The sequence below is a fragment of the Oncorhynchus mykiss genome, chromosome 32, assembly GCF_013265735.2.
Source record: "Oncorhynchus mykiss isolate Arlee chromosome 32, USDA_OmykA_1.1, whole genome shotgun sequence".
Classification (NCBI taxonomy): domain Eukaryota; kingdom Metazoa; phylum Chordata; class Actinopteri; order Salmoniformes; family Salmonidae; genus Oncorhynchus; species Oncorhynchus mykiss.
In genome coordinates this window covers 35,180,034-35,205,486 of record NC_050572.1, presented here as the reverse complement: position 1 = coordinate 35,205,486, position 25,453 = coordinate 35,180,034, and the positions used below count along the sequence as shown (strand labels likewise).

Here is a 25,453-nt window from a genome sequence, read left to right as displayed (position 1 = left end):
CTGCCTTTGTACGCTTTCCTCGTGACTCATACACTGGGTATCCAGCAGAGAGTGAGTCTTGGATCCACATGGCTTTGAAATAAGGCCCTGCGTGAATTGTGTGGAGAAAGGAACACGGCAGAGCTCCCATCTTCAAAACCACAGGGCGATATCAGGTCAGGGTAAAGATATCAAGTATTTTTATAGCTTTGACTTAGAGTCATCCCATTCATTTGCTACCTAAAAATGTTTCACTTTGCTGAGGCAACTCATTAAATCTCAAATAACTACTACATTAGCCTGTCTTCTTATCCTCTGAAATGTACAGTACCATATGCTCCTTAAACAGATTCATCAACCATTCAAAATGGCTGGCTCTATTAATTATTTGATTCAGGGCCTACTGGTTCCTTATGTTAGAAAGTGTCCCGTACCCCACAACTATTCAAAATGGCCGACCAAATTCATCCATTCCAGTACCACTCACCGATCTCCTTCATTTGTTGTCTCCAGGTGTCTGCCTCTGGGGAGTCTGGGTTGTCTGCTATCAGCTTCTCCAGGGTGCTCTTCAGCTCCTCCACCTTCCCAGAATGCTCTGCCAGCTCAGACAGTAAGGCCTAAAGTATAGAGAAAGAAGAGCATATCAGTATGTTGGCTACAAAAAGACAAGGATAAGCATTTAGAACGGAAGCAAGAGAGTGTAAAATGTTTATGTCAGCTAGGGGGTGATAACACAGATTTTCCAAAGTAGCATTGTTGACCAACTAGCAGAGACATAATACACCCCGATATTGACTGTGGTTTGACCCAAGTCCACACACTCACCTTGTTCTCCTGGGCCTGGGCGCGTACCAACTCAGGTTTGGAGGGGGAGGTGGTAGTCTGGCCCAGGTGCAGGCTGTTCTCCCGGTCTCCCAGCCAGCGGCTGAGCTCCTCGGTACCCTGGCTGGCCTTCTGTCTGAGCTCCAGAGAAGCCTCCTGGTTCCGCCGTCTGTTCTTCAGTTCCCCTCCCAGCTCCTCGTAACGACCGCTCACTTCCGCCACCGCCACCTGCATCTCTGTCAGGTCTGAGAGAAAGAAGGAGGAGGACAATCTATCAAAATAAATCTAAACACATTTAATGGGTATGGTGTTTTGGTAATTGCTATGGAGTCACGTGGTGATATGGTGTGTGGTCCTCACACTACCAGGCAGTTTATTAGGCAACAGATGAAGTAAGTGATGAACTTCACAGGGTGGTGAAAGTGCACGGTGATGATCTTGATGCTCCTTTCCAATAAATATCGAGGGTCTTATACTGGTGACATGACGATCGATGTTTGACAAATTAATATAATTGGCCTTTTGTCCATAACAATCTCATCATGTAGTCTATACCCGCACTGTATCTACGAGCTGTTGGCTAGAGCGCACGTGGCAATATCAGAGTGGCCACATTTGCTATATAACGCAACATTTCTTGTGACAAAACCAGCAGTAGAGTTGAAAATGCGATTCGGTACATGGGAATTGAACCACAATAAAGTTATGTTTATGTGCACTACGTTATCACGCACGGACTTTCATCCGCGAGAAGTCAATTTGATAGAAACATCTCTGGTGGGGAAAACGCATATTGTTTTTATGCAGATTTGTTGAATACTTCGCACGAAAACCTGGGTCGCCAGCAGGATGGAAACCTAGCTACCGAAGGACTTTGGGTCGACGTTATTAACCCAGAGGGACAGAATATTAGTGACAACAAACATTTGTAATGGTGTTAAGACACTGCAGTAGCACACATACTGTAAGAAGCTCACAGACAGAAGACAGACAGAAAATGGATGCACGGTAAGCATTATTGGGAGCGAGCGAGCAGATTGTATGCCAAGCAGTGACGCTCACAGCAGTAAGTGCCGGAGAGCATCTCATATGAGGAAGGAGTCCAGAGACAATTGGGTTTTGGATAAGGGAGTGAGGGTGAGCTCACCTTTGCATGTGTGAATGCCATTGACCCTGCTGGGGCTGTCTGCACCATTGATCTGGGGAACACCTGGGAGAGAGACACACTACACTCAGACGACTACACACATTGCAACAGACACTAACACACATTCGCGGACAGTCCAACACAAACACTGATAAGCATATAACACGCTCAGTCTCTGGGTTTTCACACGCTGTACACATAGACGGTTTTGCATGGACATGTTTGGCACTTAAAAGATAGCATATCCTCACAGTACACGCACACATTGATAGCATAGACTTCAACACACACAATACACACCTCACAGACAGAGCTTGGATGAACTTGGACATGCAGGTAGCAGGGGACACATGTAGGCAGTTGATTCCCCATTCCCCTTACCTGTCTTGGCCTGGGGGGCTGTGATGTTGATGATGAGGGTCTCCAGTTCTGACCCAGTCTTGTTCAGCTCCTGAACCCGAACCCCCTGGGCCTCCCAGTCGCTCAGTAAGTCCTTAGTAAAAAAAATGTCAGAAAGTTATTAATGGCCTTATATAATTCCTCAATGAATAATCACAAGGACATGTCGTTCTGAATCACTATCATGCTTTGGAACGTATTTATCAACACACTACGAAATCGAGCAATACCTTAGAATGAGTGAAATATGATTCAGTGATTGACTGAGGATTCTGTACGTGGCGTGAGTGTGATTAAACCAGGTACGAATGAAAAAAGGGCACACACACACACACACACACACACACACACACCTCGAGCTGCTGCACTCTCCTCTGCAGGGCCTCTGCGTTGAGGTTGGCCTCTTTGGGAGGCAGCTGCTCCTGTGTTGTGTGGAGCCAGCTGAGGAGGGAGCCAGAGAGAGACCGGAAGTGGCCCAACCGCTGCTCACAACTCTGCATGGCGTTGTTCCTGGAGAGGGAAGGAGAAGGATAAGAGATGGGGGAAGATGCGGGGATGGCGAGAGAAACCAGATTGAAAAGAAAAGAGAGACCAAAAGAGAGCGATGTAGGGATAGACATTGAGAAAGTGAGTGAAAAACAAAGAGGGAGTAGAGATCATTTTAATTCAAGCCCACTATCATGTCCATATAAAACACACAACCATCACATTAAAATCACACGCTCCATGGCACAAAAAGAGAGAGTTACGCAGTCAAGGATAAACCAGTATCTCGACCGTATTCGCCCAAGGCTATAGTCTCCTTAGCCTTGACCCCTGCTTTGTACTTGTTCTGCCCCAATCGCAGCTGCTTTCAAAACACTGCACTGACTTGCGGTGCACACAGACAAAACAATCGTGACATAACAGTCTGGGTCATTGAAAGTGTTTTATTTATGCTTCGTTCACAGCCTGTAAGTGAGAGCCTCTTTTGTATGTCTGATAAATGGACACTGAACTGTGCCCACCAAGGCTTATTTTAGTAACCGCTGACCACATTCACTCCTGCGCCATCAGCTAACACTGTCCACCCCCACACCATTGTTGGCAACACACAGCGTTAAGAGACATCCCACACAGGCCTAATCCCTCACTACATGTTAGGTTCAAAGTAAATAACTCAGGGACACTAGAGAAATTTAACCAAGTTGAATCATTCCCCAGAGGTTCTGTACAGCTGAAATCAGACCGCTAAACATTTCAGACATCACAGTTTATATGCATCCTACTTAAGACACTCCTCCCCCTTACCGTTTATGGCTCCACAGGAAATAAGGTAACCAGATACCAAACCTGATGACTCCCTTAAGGGGAACTGACCTCACCCCTCACCTCCCTGACCTCAACCCCTTCTTCACCTAATCCACAGATATCCACCCGTCTCGCCTATATCAACACATCGCTCTCCTCTCCTCCAACAAACACATTCCAAAGCCTTCTGTCTTTTTACAAACTCTTTCTATTCAAGGCTTTGTCTCTGTCATGTATTTAATATCTCAATGTTCAAAGTTTAGCCGATTCCAACAATGTATAAGCGTTTGCGATCTTTTGCTAGACGAACGGACAGTCCAATGGTATTTATAAGAGGCCTGACGTAGAAATAGAAACACTAGAAGGGGGCATTGCCAGTCATTCTATTTCTTGTGGCATGTCACAAGTGTGGTTAAGCTAAGCAGGGCGACATGGCAACTGGTAACTGCCATACAGGAAGTTTCATTTTGTTGTTGTCATTTAGCAGACACTCTTACAGGAGCAATTAAGATTAAGTGCCTTGCTCAAGGGCACAGACAGCCGTTCCCCTCTAGTCGACTATGGGATTCGAACCAGCAACCTTGGTTACAAGCCCAATGCTCTTAACCGCTAAGCCACCTGCCACACCAGTGGATGAATTTGTATGGCATTAGCGTGAAGAGAAATGCCATGAGTGTCATATTTCAGACTGTAATGGTGGCAGCAATGTGACAGTGCGTGGTCTTATTGTGCTGTACCCATCTCCCCCTAGTGGGTTTAGCGCTGCACTACAAGCATACGTGCACCTAGAGACCTTTAAATCGATTCCGACGTGTGAGTCTTTGCTTTGTGTATTGTAGGGCAGGGCTTACCTACAGTGAACTACAAAGCTTATACACAGGGCTTTGCATTGGGGTTGCATGGGATTTGGCTCAGCGTTTTCCTGAGGCAGTGCTGCTTACCTTTCAGTGATGTTGGATTCCAGTCGGGCGAACTCATCAGACACCTCTCTGACATTGTCCAGTAGGGTCTGTGTGCTGGTCAGGGCCTTGGCTTGGCTGAGGTCTGTCCCCAGCTGGCAGAATGACTTCAGTTGACCTGCCTCCTGCTCCTGCTCCGCTCTCACCTCCTGTAGTAGTAAGGTAGACACAGATGTGTTATCTGAAGCCGACCCTCCCCGAAAACCCTCTGCCTTCTTCCACTTCTCTGTTCAAAGATATCTATGGTTCTTTACTATTATTTATCATCCCCATCCTCTCACCTCAATGGCCTGTAACACTGACATATACGGTTCTGCACCTCTATCCTCCTACCACCTCTTCATATCTATGGTCTGTCAGACTATCTATGGTTCTGGAACACTTTAAGGGACCACAATGGAAATCTTTACCATCCCACCCCTCTTACCTCAATGGTCTGTCTGTAGTCCTCCACACTGCGGTCAGGCTGTCCCGCGGGGCTCAAAGCTCTCAGCCTGGTCTGAGTAAAACCCTGCAGGTCCGTACTCAGTCTCTCATAGTTCTCCAGCTTGGGCAGGAGCCCCCGGAGCTCAGCCTCCCTCTCGGCCTGCTTGGCCTGTGCCGCGGCGTAGTGCTGGCTCAGGCGCTCTAGTGACCCCTGGAGCCCGGAGGCCGTGGAGGCGTCAGAGCTCTGGAGCAGTTTGGAGACCGAGTCGCAGGTGGCCTCCACACTGCCCTGTCTGGATAACAGCTCCTGGCGTAGTTTCTGGAACAGAGGGGAAGTGGGTTAAAAAAAGCTAATGTAACACAACTGCAAAGAGGAAGTGTGTATTAGATGTGAAGGCAACATTTTTTAAATAATAGTCTGTAAGGTAAAAAAAACAAATAGATAATTCTCATAAACAGTATTACAGCAGCTGCCGGTTATTCCATATTCCATTGTGGACCTGTATTTCTACTATGGTACCTGATTCTGTGTGAGGGCGTCCTGGACAGCCTGGGCGGTGGGTTGGACGGGCCCGGGGGTCAGCAGTAGGCCGTCCAGCCAGGCTAGCAAGCCCTTCAGCCCCTCCTGGACACTGACCGACTGGGCTACGGACGTCTGGAGCTGCTCAGCTCGCTCGGACACGGACTCAGACAGAGAGCTGAACCTCTTCTCCAGACCACCTGGCTCAGAGAGAGGAAGGATGAGAGAATGCCAGGGTGATTACTTTTCTCCATTACGATAGAGACTCATTTGTTTAGGGGGATGGATTTTAAAAAGACATCAACAGAGATGGTGGTGTTCAGTAAGACAAGTAGATACACTGCAGGATCTATGAGGATGTGAAGGGATGAATAAGATATTACAATACAGAAGGTTATGATTGGCAGAACAATAGATACACACTACCGTTCAGAAGTTTGGGGTCACATAGAAATGTCCTAGTTTTCCATGAAAACATACATGAAATGAGTTGCAAAATGAATAGGACATATAGTCAAGACGTTGACAAGGTTATACATAATGATTTTCCATTGAAATAATAATTGTGTCCGTCAAACTTTGCTTTCATCAAAGAATCCTCCATTTGCAGCAACTACAGCCTTGCAGACCTTGGGCATTCTACTTGTCAATTTGTTGAGGTAATCTGAAGAGATTTCACCCCATGCTTCCTGATGCACCTCCCATTGGATTGTTGGATTGGCTTGATGGGCACTTCTTACGTACCATACGGTCAAGCTGCTCCCACAACAGCTCAATAGGGTTGAGATCCGGTGACAGTGCTGGCCACTCCATCATAGACAGAATACCAGCTGACTGCTTCTTCCCTAAATAGTTATTGCATAGTTTGGAGCTGTGCTTTGGGTCATTGTCCTGTTGTAGGAGGAAAATGGCTCCAATTAAGTGCCGTCCACAGGGTATGGCATGGCGTTGCAAAATGGAGTGATAGCCTTCCTTATTCAAGATCCCTTTTACCCTGTACAAATCTCCCACTTTACCATCACCAAAGCGCCCCCAGATCATCACATTGCCTCCACCATGCTTGACAGAGGGTGTGAAGCACTCCTCCAGCATCTTCATTTTTTCTGCGTCTCACGAATGTTATTTTTTATGATCCCAACACCTCAAACTTAACTTTGTCTGTCCATAACACTTTTTACCAATCTTCCTCCGTCCAGTGTCTGTGTTCTTTTACCAATCTTAATATTTTCTTTATATTGGCCAGTCTGAGATATGCCTTTTTCTTTGCAACTCTGCCTAGACGGCCGGAATCCTGGAGTCGCCTCTTCACTGTTGACGTTGAGACCGGTGTTTTGCGGGTACTATTTAATGAAACTGTCAGTTGTGAGGCATCTGTTTCTCAAACTAGACACTAATGTACTTGTCCTCTTGCTCAGTTGTGCACCGGGGCCTCCCACTCTCTTTCTATTCTGGTTAGAGCCAGTTTGCCCTGTTCTGTGAAGGGAGTAGTACACAGCGCTGTATGAGATCTTCAGTATCTTGGCAATTTCTCGCATGGAATAGACATAATTTCCCAGAACAAGAATAGACAGACGAGTTTCAGAAGAAAGTTATTTGTTTCTGGCCATTTTGAGCGTGTAATCGAACCCACAAATGCTGATGCTCCAGAAACTCAACTAGTCTAAAGAAGACCAGTTAATTGCTTCTTTAATCAGAACAACAGTTTCCAGCTGTGCAAACATAATTGCAAAAGGGTTTTCTAATGATCAATTAGCCTTTTAAAATGATAAACTTGGATTAGTTAACAACGTGCCATTGGAATACAGGAGTGATGGTTGCTGATAATGGGCCTCTGTAGGCCTACGTAGATATTCCATTAAAAACCTGCCGTTTCCAGCTACAATAGTCATTTACAGCATTAACAATGCCTACACAGTATTTCTGATCAATTTGATGTTATTTTCTTTCAAAAACAAGGACATTTCTAAGTGACCCCAAACTTTTGAACGGTGGTGTAGTTGTGAGCTTGTGTACCTGCAGTGCTGATGATCTCAGCAGCTCTGAGAGTGGGGGACTCCTGTGTGTTAGCCAGCTCTCTGCCTGCCCTCCTCACCTTCTCCAACTGGACTGACCGCTCCGCCAGCTCATCCTGCAACAGCTGACCAGAACACAGGGAGAGAGGGGGAAGAAAAAGAACAGAAAAGGGGGAAAAGGAGGAGACATGTTGAGGTGCAGGGAATGGAAAACAAGAGTTCTACCCTCTCCTCGCAAAGATTGAGGCGCTGATAATGTCGCCTCGTTCAGTCATATGTACATACTGTATAAAATAATTCCGCACACCCCATCTATTTCTATGCTCTCTCTCACCTGTACGGCCCGCAGTGTGTTCTGTAGTGTCTGTGTGTCCGTCTCTCCGCTGGGTCCGGCTATACTCTGGTTCTGCTCCTGGGTGCTGAGCCAGGTGTGGAGCGACACAGCCTCGTCCTGGTACTGCTGGTAGCGTTCCAACAGACCCGACAGACGCCCCCCCAGATCTGACGACTGGAAAAGGAGGGGGACGGGGAGTAAGCATAGATCAAAAAAAGATGAACAGGACACCATATCTACTATGAAAGTAGAGCAATATTGAATATCTTTACACACAGCCTCAACTATGGCTATACTATTGATTATTATATATTGTAGTTATATAAAGAGAATGTAAAATAATGAATAAGGCTTATATTTCAAAGGGACCTTGACTGAATATAGTGAGTCTTTCTACACAATCCCTGCCATTGTGGATATGCTCCTAGTATGTATTGGTACACCAAGCACAGTGGTAATGAAGAATACAATCCCCCTACTCTATATGAGACCCACCTTGGTGTGCAGCGCGGCGTAACGGTGGTTGGCGTCCTGTAGCTTGTCCGTGACCAGCTGCTTGGTCTCCTCCAGGGCTGGGTCAGACCCTCCTACCTTCTCCAGAGCCCCCTGGACAGAGTCCAGCACCTTCTGACCAGAGATGGATACGAAGCGCAGGTCTGCCTTGTGGCAGATCACATCCTCCGCCAGCTGGAAGACAACAGGTTCCAGGTCAGTTCGATACAGTCAAGAATGTGTTCAGTTCCAAAGTTTGAAACAGTAAACTTAGTGTCTTTAGTATCATGACTGTGTGTAAACAGCTGACAGTAGGAGTGAATATTGCTACCAACTGCCAATATAAACCCTGAACTATTGTTACAGTAAGCCTATATTCTTGCATCTTGATAATGTAAACCATCTCTCTCTGGCTATGCAATGTAGCTTTCTCTCCAACTCACACTAGTCTAGGAAAATCAAAAAACAACATGTACCTTCTTGTGCTCTTCCAGTCTCCCCTTCAGGCCCTGTGCGTCCGTCTCTCCTTCCCCTAAGGAACCCAGCTCCCCCTCACTCTGTTCCAGCCAGGTCCCCAGGCCCCCGTGCTCCTGGAGGAACTTGGCCAGCTCGTCCTTAAGGGCCTCAGAGCGCCTCAGCCTCTCCTGGCAGGCCCGCAGCTTCTCCTGGTGTTGGGTCTGGAGCTGGTCTAGCTGGTCCCGCAGACGCCGTTTCTCCTCGGCTGGCACGGCCGAGTCGGGCTGGTCCAGGAGGGATCGAGCGTTCTGGGACACCTGCATCAGCTGGGCCTGCTGGGCCTGGAGCTGCTGGAGCTCCGTCTGTAGAGGGGTTAAAGATCAAAGATCATAATGGGTCAGAGAGAGCCAAACGGTAGGGCTCATCTCACATAGTCTGGAAAGGAGATGAGAGGAAGGATGCAAGTTGACTGTCATTCAATAACCTCTGCCAAGCACCTAAAAAGGCGGGTTTAGAACCCTTTTCTGAAGCATTACGTTTCATAGTGCATTTAGTTGTATACCACAACATGAACAAACGTTCCTTTTGTAAATAAGCAGCAAGGAGAATGTCTGACCTGGAGCATGTCGCTGTGTGATTGTAGTCTTCCCTCTGGCGAGGAGGGGTGGTCAGTAACAGTCATGCCAGTTCCTATTCTCCCAGGCTGGTTCAGGGAGGAGAGCTCCTCCAGCAGCGAGTCAATCTGACACCGGGTCTCCTGCAGCTCCTCTACTGCCTTGGCCTATAGGGGAAGAAAATAGAGGGGAAACGTGATCAAACAGCACAGATAACCTCTGCGGTGAGTGTATATTTGAAAGTGAAGTGTATATTTGAAATGAAAGTGCAGTCAGGGAAAGAAAGGCCCTTCACCATAATTGACACACAAAAGGAAAGAGCTTTTCCTCTGGTTTAATTGCCAGCAGCATTCCACCCTGCATACCACTGCTGGCTTGCTTCTGAAGCTAAGCAGGGTTGGTACTGGTCAGTTCCTGGATGGGAGACCAGATGCTGCTGGAAGTGGTGTTGGAGGGTCAGTAGAAGGCACTCTTTCCTCTGGTCTAAAAAAATATCCCAATGCCCCAGGCATTGCCCTGTGAGGTCTTTCGGATGGGACGTTAAACGGGTGTCCTGACTCTCTGAGGTCATTAAAGATCCCATGGCACTTATCGTAAGAGTAGGGGTGTTAACCCCGGTGTCCTGGCTAAATTCCCAATCTGGCCCTCAAACCATCACGGTCACCTAATCATCCCCAGTTTACAATTGGCTCATTAATCCCCTGTAACTATTCCTCAGGTCGTTACTGCAAATGAGAATGTGTTCTCAGTCAACTTACCTGATAAAATAACAGATAAAATAAAAACACTGTAGCTATTTCCATAGTCATTTTTCAGTACTCAAAACAGTATCCATAAAGATACACATCTTGGACCTTATAGACGGCAATAATAAAATCTACGTGCTGTGTTAGACAGCAGCGCTGCTACTTTAGGCTTACCCGCTGTGTGTTCTGTTGGACGGTGGTGCTGATGGCCGTGTCCAGCTGGGCCAGGGAGGAGTCGGCCGTGTCGGTTAGGGCACTGTACTGCTCCTTCATACGGGACAGTGCCCCCTGGAGGTTGGCCCTGTCCTCTGGACTCAGGCTGTCACCGTGCTCCGCCAGGAACTCCTCCACCGAGCGGATGGTCTCCGCCACGCCCTCGCCTCTGGTCTGCAGGTCCTTCTGTACTTCCTGGGGGAGGGGGAGAGAGAGGGGGGGGGTCAGATATAGAGAGGTTACAGGTAGTGTGGCATATTCCCCTGGAGCAGGCCATACAAAACTGCATGTGAAGAGAAAGGAGAATACATGCACAGTGTTAAGACGCTCGGACAGTTTGAACGCAGCCTAGCTCCTATAACTGTGGGTCCTCAAAGAGACCTAGCAAGGTCAGAACCGGGCTACATTAGAAGTCTGGGAGCAACTAAAACAACACAGGCGTTATCTCCTTTCTTGAGCATTGGATGTGAAAAAAAAAACGGCAGCGTTTTCCCTCACCTTTAGCTCGCTCTGTTTCTGCTGCAGCACATTCACGTCACCCGACTCTGCTCCCGCTCTTTGATTGGCCAGCACGCTGGCAGCTCCAGCCAACCACATTGTAAGGCCTTCCAATCTCTGTGAGCACTCTGCTTTGTGCTGCTGCACCACCTGGAGAGCCACGGACGACGGTAGACAGAGAAAAATGTAGGCAGAGAGAGAGTGAGACAAGTAATATTGCACGTTTTGCTAATGAACAGTGGTCAGTCCACGACGTTGAATCAGACCCCTATTGTCATTTTCCACTCAGCTGAGCAGGAGCACACAAAAAGCAGATCTTTTTACATTTCTCTTCAACACCCATTCATACTTCCATGAAGTGCAACGCTTGCCTGTTTCTAAACCCTTTAAAATGTCATTTATATGTGTCACACTTTGCCAGACGTCGAGCATGATGTGTCCAGAATTCACACAGCCAGCCAGACAGATCAAATAGATACGGACACAGCATCATCAACAGGTCAGTCGAGCCAAAACAACAACGATAACACAAAGACAATCAAACGAAACGGTGTCCTCGTTTGCCCCTTTGTTCCTTCCTCCCCATGTCGTACAACAGGGGAGAAGAGGACAAAAGGAAAGCGTTCTAGCCACAGCAAGGCTTCTCGGATTTAAAAACTCTCTAGCCTTTTCCGTGGCGGCGAAAGCGTATTTCCTTCTGTGGCAATCTGGAAGAGCAAGGCAGACATGTTAATACACACAGGTGTTATACAGGGACACATGCAGAGGAGCAAACACACATTGGGCATAGAAGCTTGTGGTGGGAGTAGTAATACCGGTCCCTATACAGTGTCAGTCTTCGCAGCAGCAGCGGTGATCAATTTAGACACAAATGTGGAAAATAAGAATTATTTTTGAAGTTGGCATATTTGCTTTGATGGAGATGATTAATAGTATGGATAAGGGTTAGCCAGATACAGAAAGTGATAGAAAGTGAGAATTGAAACAATGATAGCATGACCACAATCGTTATATGGTAAAGTATGTTATTACGGATGATTGACTGTATTGAAAATGTATAATGTTAAACATGCATTCCAGAACTCCAAATGGGACTGCGCAACATAGCCAGCGGTTTGCAAACCTCTCTCTCCCTTGCACTCTGTCTCTCTCTTTCTCTCTCCTTCTCTTCCTCTTCTTTTTCTTTGTGCCTGCGCTGCCTCTCCTCCTCCCTCTCTCTCTGGGCTGCGAGGGTGTCGGTCTTGGCGTGGGCTTGGCCAGCGGCTCGGTGGAAGCCCCTCTGGAGCTGTTGTAGCTGCCCAAGGAGGTGCCTGCTCTGTTCTGGAGCCAGGTCCTGAGCCCGCTCTGAGATGAACACCTGGATGTCAAAGGCAAGCGCGTTGACGTCATTGGAGCGGGCCGAGAGAGACGACTGCAACTCCTGAGGAAGGGAGATAGAAAGGAGAGATAATGATCTGAGAACTAGCTGGAAATGAAGCAACGTGTAGGCTGAATCCGAACTAGGTTGTTAATTACACACTTGAAAGTGCACAAGAAGAGGGTAACGAGATCAAACTTGAAGTGTGGCGTGAGAGCGGTAACCTTGCATAGCTGGAGCTGTTGTGTGCGCTGAGGAGGAGTCTCGCCCTGGGTTTGCCCATCCATTCCTGTAATTTGTGCCTCAGTCTCCTTCAGCCAGAAGAGAAGATCCTCTACTCGCCCTCCAAGTGACCTCTGTTCCCCAGTCACTGCCTCCTGAGAGAGAGAAACAAACAGCACTGATTAGCAAAGGGTGCAATAGTGGATAAACACCAAAAACACACAGATCTCATGTTTCAATCCACAGTCCCATTACCTTATGTGCCTCTCTGTGTGCGCGCAGCCCCTGCAGGATGTTTTCTGAAACCCCTCTGGCAGCCTCGTAACCTCGAGCTAAGCTTCGTCCATCCTTTTCCAAGGCCAATAGTAGCTGAGGTGGTACTTCCTGTGGGCGGGGCTCCAGCAGCTGCCCAGCAGCATCCACTTCCTTTTTGACCTGGGATTCTAAATCCCAAAGTTCTAGATCCAAGGTCTGAGATAAAAGGTTGGTCAATTTTGAAACTAAGATTTCCATTGTGGTAACATCCTAGATCATACATTTGCAGGTACTAAATCTCTTACCTCTGTCTGTTTGATGATGTCATCAAGCGCAATGAGACTGCGACCAATCGACTGTTGCTGCTGCTGCTTGAGGCGAACTTCGATGTGTCTCACCATAGAGAGCAGAGCCACAATTTGCTGGTCATGTTCCAGGAATTCCTGGCGGAGCAACGAGGACTGATGGAAAGGGAATGTCAGATAAGCATCCGTCTGAATGGCATTCGACAGCTTGTTACTGGGTTACACAATACAGATAATGTATGATCAAGTAGAGACAATTTGCTTTTCACCTACTAAATGCATCAACTGCTTACCTTTCCTGTCTTAGCTGGGCCCTTCTCTTTCCTTATCTCCAATTCTTGGATTTCTCCATCCTCCTCCTCCCAGCTCTCAGTTGTATCAGATTCGGGTACCTCTGTTGTATCAGATTCAACCATCTCATTTGCATCAGACTGTGGGCTCTCGTCAGACCAGGACTGTCCTGATTCTGTAGACTCCTCAAGGGGCTGTTCCTCTTTACACTCAGTTTCAGTGGGACTGTCACATTTCTGCTCCTGCTGTTGTTCTTGCTGCTGTTGCTTCTTCTTCTTCCCTTTGCCAGTAGTTTTTGCTGGCTGGGTAGCAGGCGCCAAATATGCCTCCTCAGGTGTACTAATTCTTAGTTGTTCAATGTCCTTGCCAGGAAGATCAGTTTGTTTGCTCAGAGACCTGTCCTCCTCAGTATCTTTCGCCAGATGTGCATCAATTTCCTCTGTGGTCTTAGTAGTCTGGGTACCTGGAGCCACAGAGGCCTTGACCAGATGGGCACCTGACATGGATACAAGGGCTTCAGGAGAGGCATCCACAACGTCAATAACACGAGGGGTGTCTAGGTGGACATCTTTCTCAGGTGTACCAATCCTAAATTGTTCAATTTCCTTGCCATGTGGGTCAATTTCTCTCCTCAAAGAAATATACTCAGTTTTCTCCTCAAGATGTGCATTGATTTGGTACGGTGCAGTGGTGTGGGTTGATCTTTGTTGATTGGCGTCAACTCCACTAAGACTCTTGGTAGAGGCAGCCATTTTGTTCAGCTCCTCTGATTTACTGTCTTGCTGCTCCTCAAGCTTCTGCTCATCCCCAGAGACTGAGTTCTCAAGATCAGCCGGTGTGGATTTCACTTCAGAATCTGCTCTATTGTGGATGGATGGCTTCTCCTCTGTCGCAGGTTCAACTTTTTCTATCACTCTATGCATCTTAGACTTTCTGTTCTTCTGATTTTTCTTTCCCGGCATCATCTCTTTAAGCTGGTCTGTTTGAGATGGTAGAACAGTCTCCTCTTTCTCTCCTTCTTTAGCTTGGTCTCGTAGAACTTTCTGTCCTTTTCTAGCCTGGTCTGGTAGTACTTTCTTCTCTTTCTCTCCTTCTTTAGCCTGGGCTGGTAGAACTTTATCCCCTTCTCTAGCCTGGTCTGGTATAACTTTCTCCTCTTTCTCTCCTTCTTTAGCCTGGTCTGGTAGAACTTTCTCCCCTTCTCTAGCCTGGTCTGGTAGAACTTTCTCCTCTTTCTTTCCTTTAGCCTGGTCTGGTAGAACTTTCTCCTCTTTCTCTCCTTTAGCTTGGTCTGGTAGAACTTTCTCCTCTTTCTTTCCTTTAGCCTGGTCCGGTAGAACTTTCTCCTCTTTCTTTCCTTTAGCCTGGTCCGGTAGAACTTTCTCCTCTTTCTTTCCTTTAGCCTGGTCTGGTAGAACTTTCTCCTCTTTCTTTCCTTTAGCCTGGTCTGGTACAACTTTCTCCTCTTTCTCTCCTTCTTTAGCCTGGTCTGGTATAACTTTCTCCTCTTTCTCTCCTTCTCTAGCCTGGTCTGGTAGAACTTTCTCCTCTTTCTCTCCTTCTTTAGCCTGGTCTGGTAGAACTTTCTCCCCTTCTCTAGCCTGGTCTGGTAGAACTTTCTCCTCTTTCTCTCCTTCTTTAGCCTGGTCTGGTAGAACTTTCTCCTCTTTCTCTCCTTCTTTAGCCCGGTCTGGTAGAACTTTCTCCTCTTTCTCTCCTTCTTTAGCCTGGTCTGGTAGAACTTTCTCCCCTTCTCTAGCCTGGTCTGGTAGAACTTTCTCCTCTTTCTCCCCTTCTCTAGCCTGGTCTGGTAGAACTTTCTCCTCTTTCTTTCCTTTAGCCTGGTCTGGTAGAACGTTCTCCTCTTTCTCTCCTTTAGCCTGGTCTGGTAGAACTTTCTCCTCTTTCCTTCCTGCTTTAACCTGGCATGGCAGAGCTTTTTCCACTTCCTCTGCTGCTACAGGAATCATAGAATGGTGAGGCAGAACTTTCTCTCTTTCTCCTTCCTTCTTGTCAATTCCTTTACTCTCTTCTGGTGAAACCTCAGGACTCCCTACAGTCTTAACTTCCTCTACAGATGTCACCAAACTCTCCTTCTTCCCCACTCCCTGACGCAGTGCCTCTAGCTCATCTGCAGCCTGCTTCTCACTAACACCTCGCCCAAACACCTTCCTCAGGATACTCTCTTTTGCCTTCCGTAAAAGGGCCTCTTTGTCATTTGCTGCCTGGGGGGTTTTCAGAGTGAATTCCACCTCTTTTCTATCCTTATGCTCCTGTTGTCCAGTCTGTTGAGAAACCGTCTTCTCCCCATCTGAATCACTCTTTCCCACAATGTGCTCGCCCTCCCGCATTTGCTCATCCTTAGAAACTCTATTATGAATGGATACTCTATCATGGATGGACGATCGCTCATCTGCCACAGATTCAACCTTTTCTGCTACTATGGGTGTCTTAGACTTTTTGTCTAAGCTGTCGAGAACACCCTTCGCTACTGTCACTTCAGAACCTGCTTTATCATGGATGGATGGTATCTCTTCTGTCACAGGTTCAACCTTCTCTGATGCCATACGTATCTTAGATGTTTTGTTCTTCTCCACCCGTCTTTGGTCCTCAAAGACCTTATACTCTGTACCATCTCTCTCTACCTCAAGAGCATCTTCTATGACTCCAAGCGGAACAGCAGAAGCTTCCCTTACTTTGCCAATATCTTCTGGATCTCCAAACCTCTCAACAGTCCGTGCCCTGGCACTTTCAAGTGCAGATTGAACATCTTGCACAAGGGACTCCTCTTTCTCCTGTGGGGTAACATAACCTCTGGTGGACTCAACACCCTTATCCTTAGATTGTACATTCTGGTATTTGTTTTCCATTTTCTGAATATCAGCTTCTTCTGAGGGTCTTTGCTCAATGTCAACCTCCCCTTTTCCTTTCTTCTTATTCTTCCTCTTCTTTTTGCTCTTACCTTCAGCCTCCTTAGAAGGGGGTGATGCATGTCCAAGATCATCACGCTCTGTGACCTCAATCTTTGTGTCCCTCTCAACCTCTATTCTACCTTGCTCCACCACACTCTCAGTACTGTCTTCTACCACATTTGTCTTCCCTTCATCTCTATCAACTAGTGTAGAAATATCTATGTTGCCCTGTTGATCCCTACCTTCTCTGCCAATGGCCCCTGTCGAGTCCATCCGTGGTTCTTTGCCCATAGCAGACTGCCCCTGCTGCAAGACTGAACTACTTTCCCCCACAGGTCTAGACTCCTTTTTGATATCATTTTCTGGTGGTCGAACAGTAACATCTTGCGGAGTCGCCATCTCCTGAAGGGCCCGCTGAACCCTTTTCTCCGCATTGATTGCAAACTGAGCCAACAAATTGATTGACTGGTCTGACTCTATGTCAAATGACTTCCCGGCTATTGAGACCTCTCCATCTTCCATCTCTTCTTCAATGTGTACAGAGCCATGGTGTTGCAGATCTTCTGACTGCTTGAACGTTCCAGCTTCTAGAGTCTTTACAATGTCCTCTGTGATCATCAAAGGGTTATACCCCTTTTCTAACTCTTCTGGATGTGGGGATGGAGAAATAACTTCAGAGCTTTCAATAATTATTTTGGTTTGGCTGTCTGGACTGGATATTGATAATGTGACTGCAGGACTATAGGTCCCATCTGAAGAGGCAATGGGTGTTGAACCATCCTCATCGTCACATTCTACGTCCATGGAGCCCAAGTTGCCCTGGAGCTCTGCAGCCATTTCTCTGGATATAAGCCCATATTTGACAGCTTTTTTCAGGCTAGAGACTCTCTGCCCCGTGGAAGGGTCAAACAAGCCCCCTTTCAGAACCTGGTTGGTGGCAATGAGCCTGGCCATATGTTCTCCCACCAGCCCTTTCTTAAAGGCTTTAGGCAGAGGGAGCCTAGCTCCATTGGAAATATCAATAATCCCTCCAGTGTCTGCCTGGCTTTGCAACATTCTGAGCGCTGGGACCGGATCAACTTGTTGAGATGCAATTGCTTCAGCTAAATTCAGGATTTCACCTGTTTGTTTATCCTGGATTCCCTTGAAAGGCTTCACTTCCAAGAAGCGCTTTCCACTCTTAATGTCAATCTTGCCTTGGTTTACAAGGTCTGAGTAAGGCACAATTTGGGCACTTTGTGGATCCAACAAACCTTGTGTTACACCTGGAGAAACCATTGCTTTCTTGGCAGTGCTCTCATCGAGCAGACCATCGGAGACAGCCTCTGTCAATGTAAGTCTACAATTTAAATCAGGGTCCAAAATGGCACCTGTGGATGCCTGGAGGAGGGCAGCATCTGGGTTTGAAGAGAGGGCGACTTCCCCCTGACATGCTCTCTCTAACTCCCCCAGTTCTGGGGCAATGGCACGGTCTACCAGACCTCGCAGCAAAGCATCAGCAACTGACAGTCTAACTCCAGAGTTGTGGTGCACGATGCCACCCTCTGCCACTTGCTGGGACAAGGCTTGATAGACTTCCTCCTGCCCAAGCAAACCTCTTTCAAGGGCCAGCTTTAGGGGAACAGGTGACTTCGTTTTGGGATCGACAACCCCATCCATTTGCAGCTGCAACGTTGCTTTAGTTAGCGCTGAATCTGGGTCTGAGTATTTTCCACGGTATGACTTCTCCAACGCAACTAGCTTTTCTCTTTGGTCCTCCTCTATCAGCCCAAGGTTGGCTGCCAGGGTAACAGACACTTTCTTATCCCGTCGCAGGTCAACCACTCCCCCTGAGACCACCTGGGCCTCCAGGAGCCGAGCAGCTGTGTTGGAGTCTATCAGGCCTGCCTGAGCAGCATCCTTCAGGGTACAAATCTTCCCCTTCTCTACATCCACTACCCCTGCCAGGGTCTTCTCTGATTTCAGCACACTCCACATGAGGTCTTCGTCAAGCAGACCCTCCTGCATCACATCCTCCATGCTCAGAGATTCGCATGCGCTGACATCCAGGAAACCTCCGAAAAGTCCTGCCTTGGCCATCAGCTTGACTGCAGTGTGTCCAGGGAGGACCCCCTGAGCCACGGCTTCATCTGGGAGAAGCCGCTGCCCTCCTTCCATCAGTAGACCCCCTTGGTGAAGCTCTGAGGTCAACCTTTCCAGCTCAACATCCTCCTCACTCTTCACTGCTGCTGCCTCTAAACTCATAACCTGGGGTGGGGTCTTCACTGTGACCCTCTGAGCATCCTCCATAGTATGTTTAACTCCAACACTCACAGGCATGCTCTCATTTTCATTAGTCTCTGATGGTGGAATGGGGTTGGCATCAGATTGGGTTGGCATCAGAGTCTCTGCCTTGGTCTTAAATGGTACTGAGTACATTTCTGAGGCTTCTACAAGTGTACCGCCCATGAGTGAGTCCGTATCCTTTGTCTTTTTGTGACCTCTATCTCTTGCTCCCTCTGATTCAATCTCTACCAGCCCCTCTTCATACGAGCCTGTAATTAATTGCTTTTCTGGTAGTCCAGCTGAGGGCTGGACACTTTCAAAAATAACAATTTCATCCTTTTCACCTTTTACTTCTCTATGTACACCTCCATCTACCTTCTCACTTATTATCATGGTTGAGTCAACGTCTACCTGTCCCATCTCCTGAATTCCAGTTTGCTTAGCCTGCAATATCATGTCAGATGTACCATCCCATCCTTGACTATCAGCTTCTTTTACCATCTTTCTGGAGGAAATATATTTTTCAGACGAGCTGAATTTTGCACTCTTTTCCTGGACCTCTCCGATTTCCCTTGTCTGCTGATTATCCACCAAACTTACAATTGGCACTACTTCCATAAACTCCTGTCTCTGTGAAGTCAAACTCAACCCTGACACCACCACTCCAGGTATAGGATCCACATTGATCAGACCAGTAGCAGCCTTGACAAGTTCCACCAGCTCAGGCTCGAACAACACTAAGCGCTGGCCAGAATGTGCATCTATATAACTGTGGGTCATTAAATGGAAAAGCAGGCGGTGATGTGCCTGTTCCTCAGGGGCCATCTCCTCCAGAAATGAGGGGAAACATGTGTGCTCTGGGGAAGAGGCAGGTGGTGAGGAGGGAGGGGATGACCCAGTGGAGCCCCAGCTTAGGCGATTTAGATTTGGGGAGCCTGACTGGTTCATGTTGTGTAGCACATCTGGGATCCGAATCTCTTTCAGAATCTCAGCCACTTTGGGTTCAAGGACCTCCTTAGCCTGATTCAGGGACACGACCTTGGGGGTTTCAGGAAGGTACAGGGCACCTATCGTGTGGCGTTGTCTCAGGATGTTCAGAGCCAGCTCTCCCGAGATGACCCCTTGTTGTAGAGCCTCTGCAATGGGCAGCAGCTCCCCTGACTCAGGCCAGAGCATCCCCATAAAAGCCCAGAGGGACTCAAGCACCAGCAGGGCCAGATGAGGTGAGAGCAGGTCCCTCTGGATGGCTTCCTCCAACCCTAGGCGCTCCCCACTTACAGGGTCTAGTATCCCACCACTCTGCAGCTGGCGGGTCAGCATGGCACAGGCCAGGTCCTGGTCCATCAGATTGTGACGCACAGCCTCATCCACAGTCAGGCGGCGTCCCGTACGGGGATCAGCAATCCCACCAGCAAATAGCTGGGCCTCCAGCAATCTCACCGTAACTTGCCTGTCAATCAGATTCTCTTGGACAGCACGGAAGATCCCAACCTTCCTGCCGGAAGCGAGGCAGACGGTGCCTCCTGGCTGCTGTTTGACTGGCAGCAGATACAAGCCGGTGTCATCGCTGAGGACACAGCGCTGCTGCAGTTCGGACAGATTCAGCTTTTCTGCTGTGTTAGGGTCAACGAGCTCCCGCCGATTGACCCGTGACCTGAGCTTGGTGTAGACCCTTGGGGTCAGCAGGCCCATCTCTCCAGCACTATCCAGGGTCAGTCTTCTTCCTCCCAACTCCCTGAGGCCTCCTGTGTTCATCTGCAGCTCCAGGATACGCAGCCCCAACTCCTCTCTGATAAGGCCCTCCTCCATGGCTGCGGCCACTGGAAGGAGCTGGCCCTCCAGTTGTTCTGTCTGGTCGACAAGATGCAAGGCACTCTCCAGCTCTGCTAGGGATTGGCTGATGAGACTATCAATCAGGCCACAGTTGAAGCCCTCTTCCAGTGATAGGCTCACAGGGGAGACAGGCTGAAATAACCCACCCATGGTGAGCTGGGCCTCCAATAAGACATGGCAGGTGTCCTGATCAATGAGGCCACGCTGAGCAGCTTGGAAGACTGGGACAGTTTCCATGGTGCCCAGGTCAATAACTCCGCCAATGGCAGCTTGGCTCTGTGAAGAGAAACAAAGTAAGTGAATATTTGAACTTACTTAACAGTAAGTATTTAACAGTATTTTGTTGAGGAACCCATAGCCCGTAAGTATCCACCAAGAAAAAAAACAACCTTTACCAAAGAGTCATAATAATAATTTTGACATAATTACGGTGATAAAAGCATATTTCAATAGATACAAGTATTAAACTAGTTTTTTCCCCCTTCTTTCTCCCTAATTTCGTGGTATCCAATTGGTAGTTAGTCTTGTCCCATTGCTGCAACTCCCCTACGGACTCGGGAGAGGCGAAGGTCAGGAGCTTCTTGACACTGCTTGCTTAACCCGGAAGCCAGCCGCACCAATGTACAGCTGACGACCGAAGTCAGCGTGCATGCGCCAGGCCGCCACAAGGAGTAGCAAGAGTGGGATGGGACAAGGACTTTCCTGACCGGCCAAACCCTCCCGTAACCCGGGCAACCCTGGGCCAATTGTGCGGCGCCTCATAGGTCTCCCGGTCGAGGCTGGCCGCGACACAACCTGGGATCGAACCCGGGTCTGTAGTGACGCCTTTAGCACTGCGACGCAGTGTCTTAGACCGCTGCGCCCCTCGGGAGGCAATCTTTTGCACCCACATTTCTCTTCCAGCATGGCACAAGAACACTTACCTCTGTTCTACAAAGCACTAAGCATGGCTACATAGAGAACAGAAATGCAGAGAACCAATATACCAGGTAAAAACAAACAGCAAAGGAAGGAGAGAAAGACCGATCAAAGAGAAGATAAAGCTAGAAAAAGGCAGGTCAGATTGGAAGCAACGGTAAGAGAAAGCGAGCACTACTTACCGTACGGGGCTGGCCCGTGATGCGCAAACACTAACATGCCGAGGGCTCGGCAGATTGAAGAGCGACAGGTGAGAAGCTTGGCGTTAGGATTCTGCATGCTATCTACCTGAAGGCCCTGACTCGCCTGACTGACACTCCATTTCAAGCGACTCGCTATACTGTAACCTCCATAGGTTTTGGACCATCACTAGCTATACTGTAACCTCCATAGGTTTTGGACCATCACTAGCTATACTGTAACCTCCATAGGTTTTGGACCATCACTAGCTATACTGTAACCTCCATAGGTTTTGGACCATCTCTAGCTATGGCACAATTGACTTTGGACTACAGTTAATTGAAATGGATTTTCTCAAATCTGACTGACATTGAATCCACAATGGACTGATTCTTTGCTCACTGGCTAAGTGGCAGAATACAACTTAACTTAACCAGAGATAATAGGATTCTGCCCCATACATACTGATTAACTACAGTTATCCTTTTGCTGAGAGCAGGATGTCCTTGATTCTCTTCTGGCAGCTGTTAGTGATTTTGAAGCAAAATGCTGATTATTTCACACATATTAATGCATTAGACGGCACAAACATATACACACACACACTGTGATCTGGACACATCATGCTCAAACGGTGACGTGGGGGTTTGCGTAGCTGGCCTCTGGTGCTCACACGAAGCCGACACTGGCAGTTAGACATTCTTCTCTGACAAGTGATTTGATGCAACGTGTGTACATTCTTCCTGAGTGTATAGAACTACCCAGAAAACCACACACACCATTCATAGAACACACACTCGTGGGTGGGAAGGTACGCGCACACACACCAACACACTCACAATCCCTCTCATACATTATATATCACTGATACACTCACATACACATACCATCACATTTGGACGGATGTATATGGGGGGGGGGGGGGGGGGGGGGGGGACATGACAGCGTGGTTGGATTTCGAACTATGTGAATGAGTATGCGCGCGCGTTTATGAAGAGTAATGGGCTTTTGTAGCAAGGTCGCGTACAGAACGTAGTGCGGGGACAGTAAATGACCATTGTAATTTAGGGTCACACCTATTGTCTACCAATGAGTGCTCAGAGGTGATGTGGAGCATATGGACGGGTGACTATCTCGTGACCATGAAGGCGGACGTTGAGGGCGCTCCTCCTATCAAAAAGCTACTATAGCTAAATGGTAGCATGACTTCTTTGGCTCTACGACTGCTACACCAATAGGGGGCCATAGACTAGCCATTATGCAGATGTGTTTGATGATGATGGTGGTGATGACGGATGACATGATTGCAAGCGGGTTGTCGAGTGCAAGTGAGGGGGGGGCTCACTCCATGCAATTACATAAAATGTTTGTTGAAGCAAACCAAGTCTATGAGTCGACAACATTCACTATGGGGGATGATGATGGTGGTGGTGATGATGATGATGGGTGTCAAAAAAATGCACACGGGGTGACGGGCGACACACAACATGCGACACACTCTCGCTTGCACACAAACACTATTCCATTTCAGAACCTCAAATTCACAAAAAGGCAGACAGACATTGCCAGTGAGCAACACACTTGAACAGCAACGTCGTAAGCTCGCATTGGCAACTCGCTAGTGAGTTTATGGTTCTAGCCGCAACCTCCCTTCTCCTCCCCCTTTCCGGGCACCCTCCCTCCATCCGCTCTACCTTTCTCTGCTCCTCTTTGGCCTGCTCCTGCTCCAGCTGTTGCAGTCGGGCGGTGGAACGGTCACACAGCTGGCTGTAGGTGGCCGTCAGCTCATCCAGCTGGGAGGTCACCTGGACACGTTCCTCTGGGGACAACCTAGAGGACAAACATTTCTATCAGTTTGAACTTGTATGTGTGTGTGTGTGTGTGTGTGTGTGTGTGTGTGTGTGTGTGTGTGTGTGTGTGTGTGTGTGTGTGTGTGTGTGTGTGTGTGTGTGTGTGTGGTGTGTGGATAAAGGTAAGATGTTAATGAGCGAGTATACAGTAGTCGTGTGTTTATACAGTGGTATGCATGTGCGTAGGAGAAATCTGAACTTACTTGCTGGCCTGTTTAGACATCAGGAAGACTTGGGTGTTCCTGATAGCCTGAGCCACCTCCTCCTTCTTAGCCGCTAACTGCTCACCGACAGCCTAGAAACACAACTCAAATGATTAAAACAACGTGATAGAAAAAGAACACCGGTATATTCATTTGATAGGCTAAGAGAGTGTGCTTCAAGACAGACCAGCGGATGAATACAATTCAATAAGATACTAGATGCATTTAATAATATTTCTGGACCTGCTGCGCCGCGATGGATGACTCGGCAGAGGGGCCCTGGAGGCCCTTGACCCAGCCCAGCAGCTCTGACACCTGGCCCACCCTCTGCTGCCTCTCCTCCTCCACCTCTTTCTGTGGGGGGGGGGGGGGGCATGTCATCATGATAGAAATGTATTGGCGGGTACAGACAACAAATCCCAGGAACACAGAGGAAGGTTGACGAAACCAAAAACAGAGAGCGAGCGAAAGAAAGAGCGAGACATACCTCTTCCTCCTCGAGTCTCCTCAGTGCATCGCTGATGTACTTGACGTGTTGCGTCGTCAAGGTAACCAGGGCTGTGTAGCGTGTGCGCAAGTCCATGAACTGGAAGGGCAAAGAAATGTTTCTGCTCTTGGCTTCACACACAGACATTGACACATATTCTTCTGTAAATAGATTGCGCCGATCGTCTCCCTCTCCTTACCTCCTGCGTGATGGCGTCTGATGAAGAGTGCATCCTCCTCCTCTTAACAGTGGATTTCTGGGTCGACTCCACAAAGGCTTTGAATGTCATCAGTTGTAGCTCGTAGTCCTGATGGACAAATATGGATACATGTAACGTCGTGACAATGAACTGATTTTTTTTTTAAAGAAATGTTTTATGTTGTATTGGTATAGGACATTTCGTTTGGAAATTGGGTATGCAATCAATCAATCAATCATATGTATTTATAATCCAGTAACCTTGTAGCCCAACTCAATTCAAAATGTATGACTTGCAAAAATCACCTAGCATGAATTATCATATTTTTGGACATCAAATGAAAACGTTATTTGTCACATGGTTCGTAAAACAATATGTGGAGACTAACAGTGAAATGCTTACTTAGGGCTCCTTTTCCAATCATCCAAAAACGTGTTTTTACATTACAATGACAAAGTGCTGTGGTACTGTACCTTGACAGAGGTGCAGTACTGTTTGGAGTGGGTTTGGCACTCGTCTAGTTTGGTCTGGTTCTTTTCGATCTCGGCTACTAATGCCTGAGGAGGGGAATCAGGCCCATGAGAATAGACGTCATTTACAGAAGTCACTCAATCGCAGTCAGATCATTCCATTCGTTTCAATAGCCATTAGTCTCAATAGCCTATTTAAAACAAAGCTATCGTTCATCTCTCTTTCTTTCAATGAACCTTTCTCTATGGCTGGGCCAATATCTATCTGCTGTGTAGTCCTTCTCTCTCTCTCTCTTTCTGTCGGTCTCCTCGGATCTGTCTTCCTGCCTCTATCGGTCTCCATCCATCCCTCCCTCTCACCGTTTGTTCTGCCAGTTGTTCAGACAGGACTCTGCTGTCAGTCTGTCCAGGCTGGGTGTTCTCCTGTCTCTCAGTGGTCTCCTCTATCCAGTGGATCAGAGCAGAGTGGCCGTCTCTGTAGTGCTGCAGGACTGAGCCCAGGGCCTTTAGCTCGGCTCGCCTGGAACAACGAGGAAATACACACACACAAACACACCACGACATTCAATAAAGTACCCAATCAGTGATATGGGTCTATGCCAGGGTTCCCCAACTGGCGGACCGCGGGTGGTATAATTTGGCCGCCCAAGTTTTTGGAGCTAAAATAAATCAATACAAATATATTTTTTGTTGTTGAATTTTCATTGTTGGACATAAGACTATAAAAACAACAGCAATTTTTATTTTGGGAAATCTGTTCCCAAGCATAATAAAGAGATTGTATAATAGTGAATCATTA

The 25,453-nt window shown here is 47.8% G+C and overlaps 1 protein-coding gene across 33 annotated transcripts in view; it reads right to left on the bottom strand.

The window, feature by feature from the left end:
* LOC110487604 (microtubule-actin cross-linking factor 1) overlaps positions 1-25,453 on the bottom strand; it is a 251,689-nt gene that overhangs the window by 72,198 nt on the left and 154,038 nt on the right. For 28 of the 33 annotated variants that reach the window (XM_036971072.1, XM_036971087.1, XM_036971081.1 and 25 more), the window contains 28 exons: positions 25,015-25,174; positions 24,658-24,741; positions 24,185-24,292; positions 23,986-24,084; positions 23,742-23,852; positions 23,499-23,590; positions 23,140-23,275; positions 15,128-20,623; positions 13,340-15,001; positions 13,047-13,202; positions 12,742-12,957; positions 12,489-12,641; positions 12,031-12,327; positions 10,908-11,057; positions 10,371-10,604; positions 9,453-9,617; positions 8,857-9,198; positions 8,384-8,575; positions 7,889-8,062; positions 7,556-7,679; positions 5,543-5,742; positions 5,024-5,341; positions 4,579-4,745; positions 2,701-2,857; positions 2,330-2,441; positions 1,949-2,011; positions 805-1,046; positions 467-596 (listed from right to left, as the gene is read on the bottom strand). In XM_036971072.1, the coding sequence (XP_036826967.1) occupies positions 467-596; positions 805-1,046; positions 1,949-2,011; positions 2,330-2,441; positions 2,701-2,857; positions 4,579-4,745; positions 5,024-5,341; positions 5,543-5,742; positions 7,556-7,679; positions 7,889-8,062; positions 8,384-8,575; positions 8,857-9,198; positions 9,453-9,617; positions 10,371-10,604; positions 10,908-11,057; positions 12,031-12,327; positions 12,489-12,641; positions 12,742-12,957; positions 13,047-13,202; positions 13,340-15,001; positions 15,128-20,623; positions 23,140-23,275; positions 23,499-23,590; positions 23,742-23,852; positions 23,986-24,084; positions 24,185-24,292; positions 24,658-24,741; positions 25,015-25,174 (11,540 nt within the window). The remainder of the gene's footprint in view (positions 1-466; positions 597-804; positions 1,047-1,948; positions 2,012-2,329; positions 2,442-2,700; positions 2,858-4,578; positions 4,746-5,023; positions 5,342-5,542; positions 5,743-7,555; positions 7,680-7,888; positions 8,063-8,383; positions 8,576-8,856; positions 9,199-9,452; positions 9,618-10,370; positions 10,605-10,907; positions 11,058-12,030; positions 12,328-12,488; positions 12,642-12,741; positions 12,958-13,046; positions 13,203-13,339; positions 15,002-15,127; positions 20,624-23,139; positions 23,276-23,498; positions 23,591-23,741; positions 23,853-23,985; positions 24,085-24,184; positions 24,293-24,657; positions 24,742-25,014; positions 25,175-25,453) is intronic. The other 5 variants (XM_036971082.1, XM_036971102.1, XM_036971093.1 and 2 more) reach the window with 3 other exon arrangements.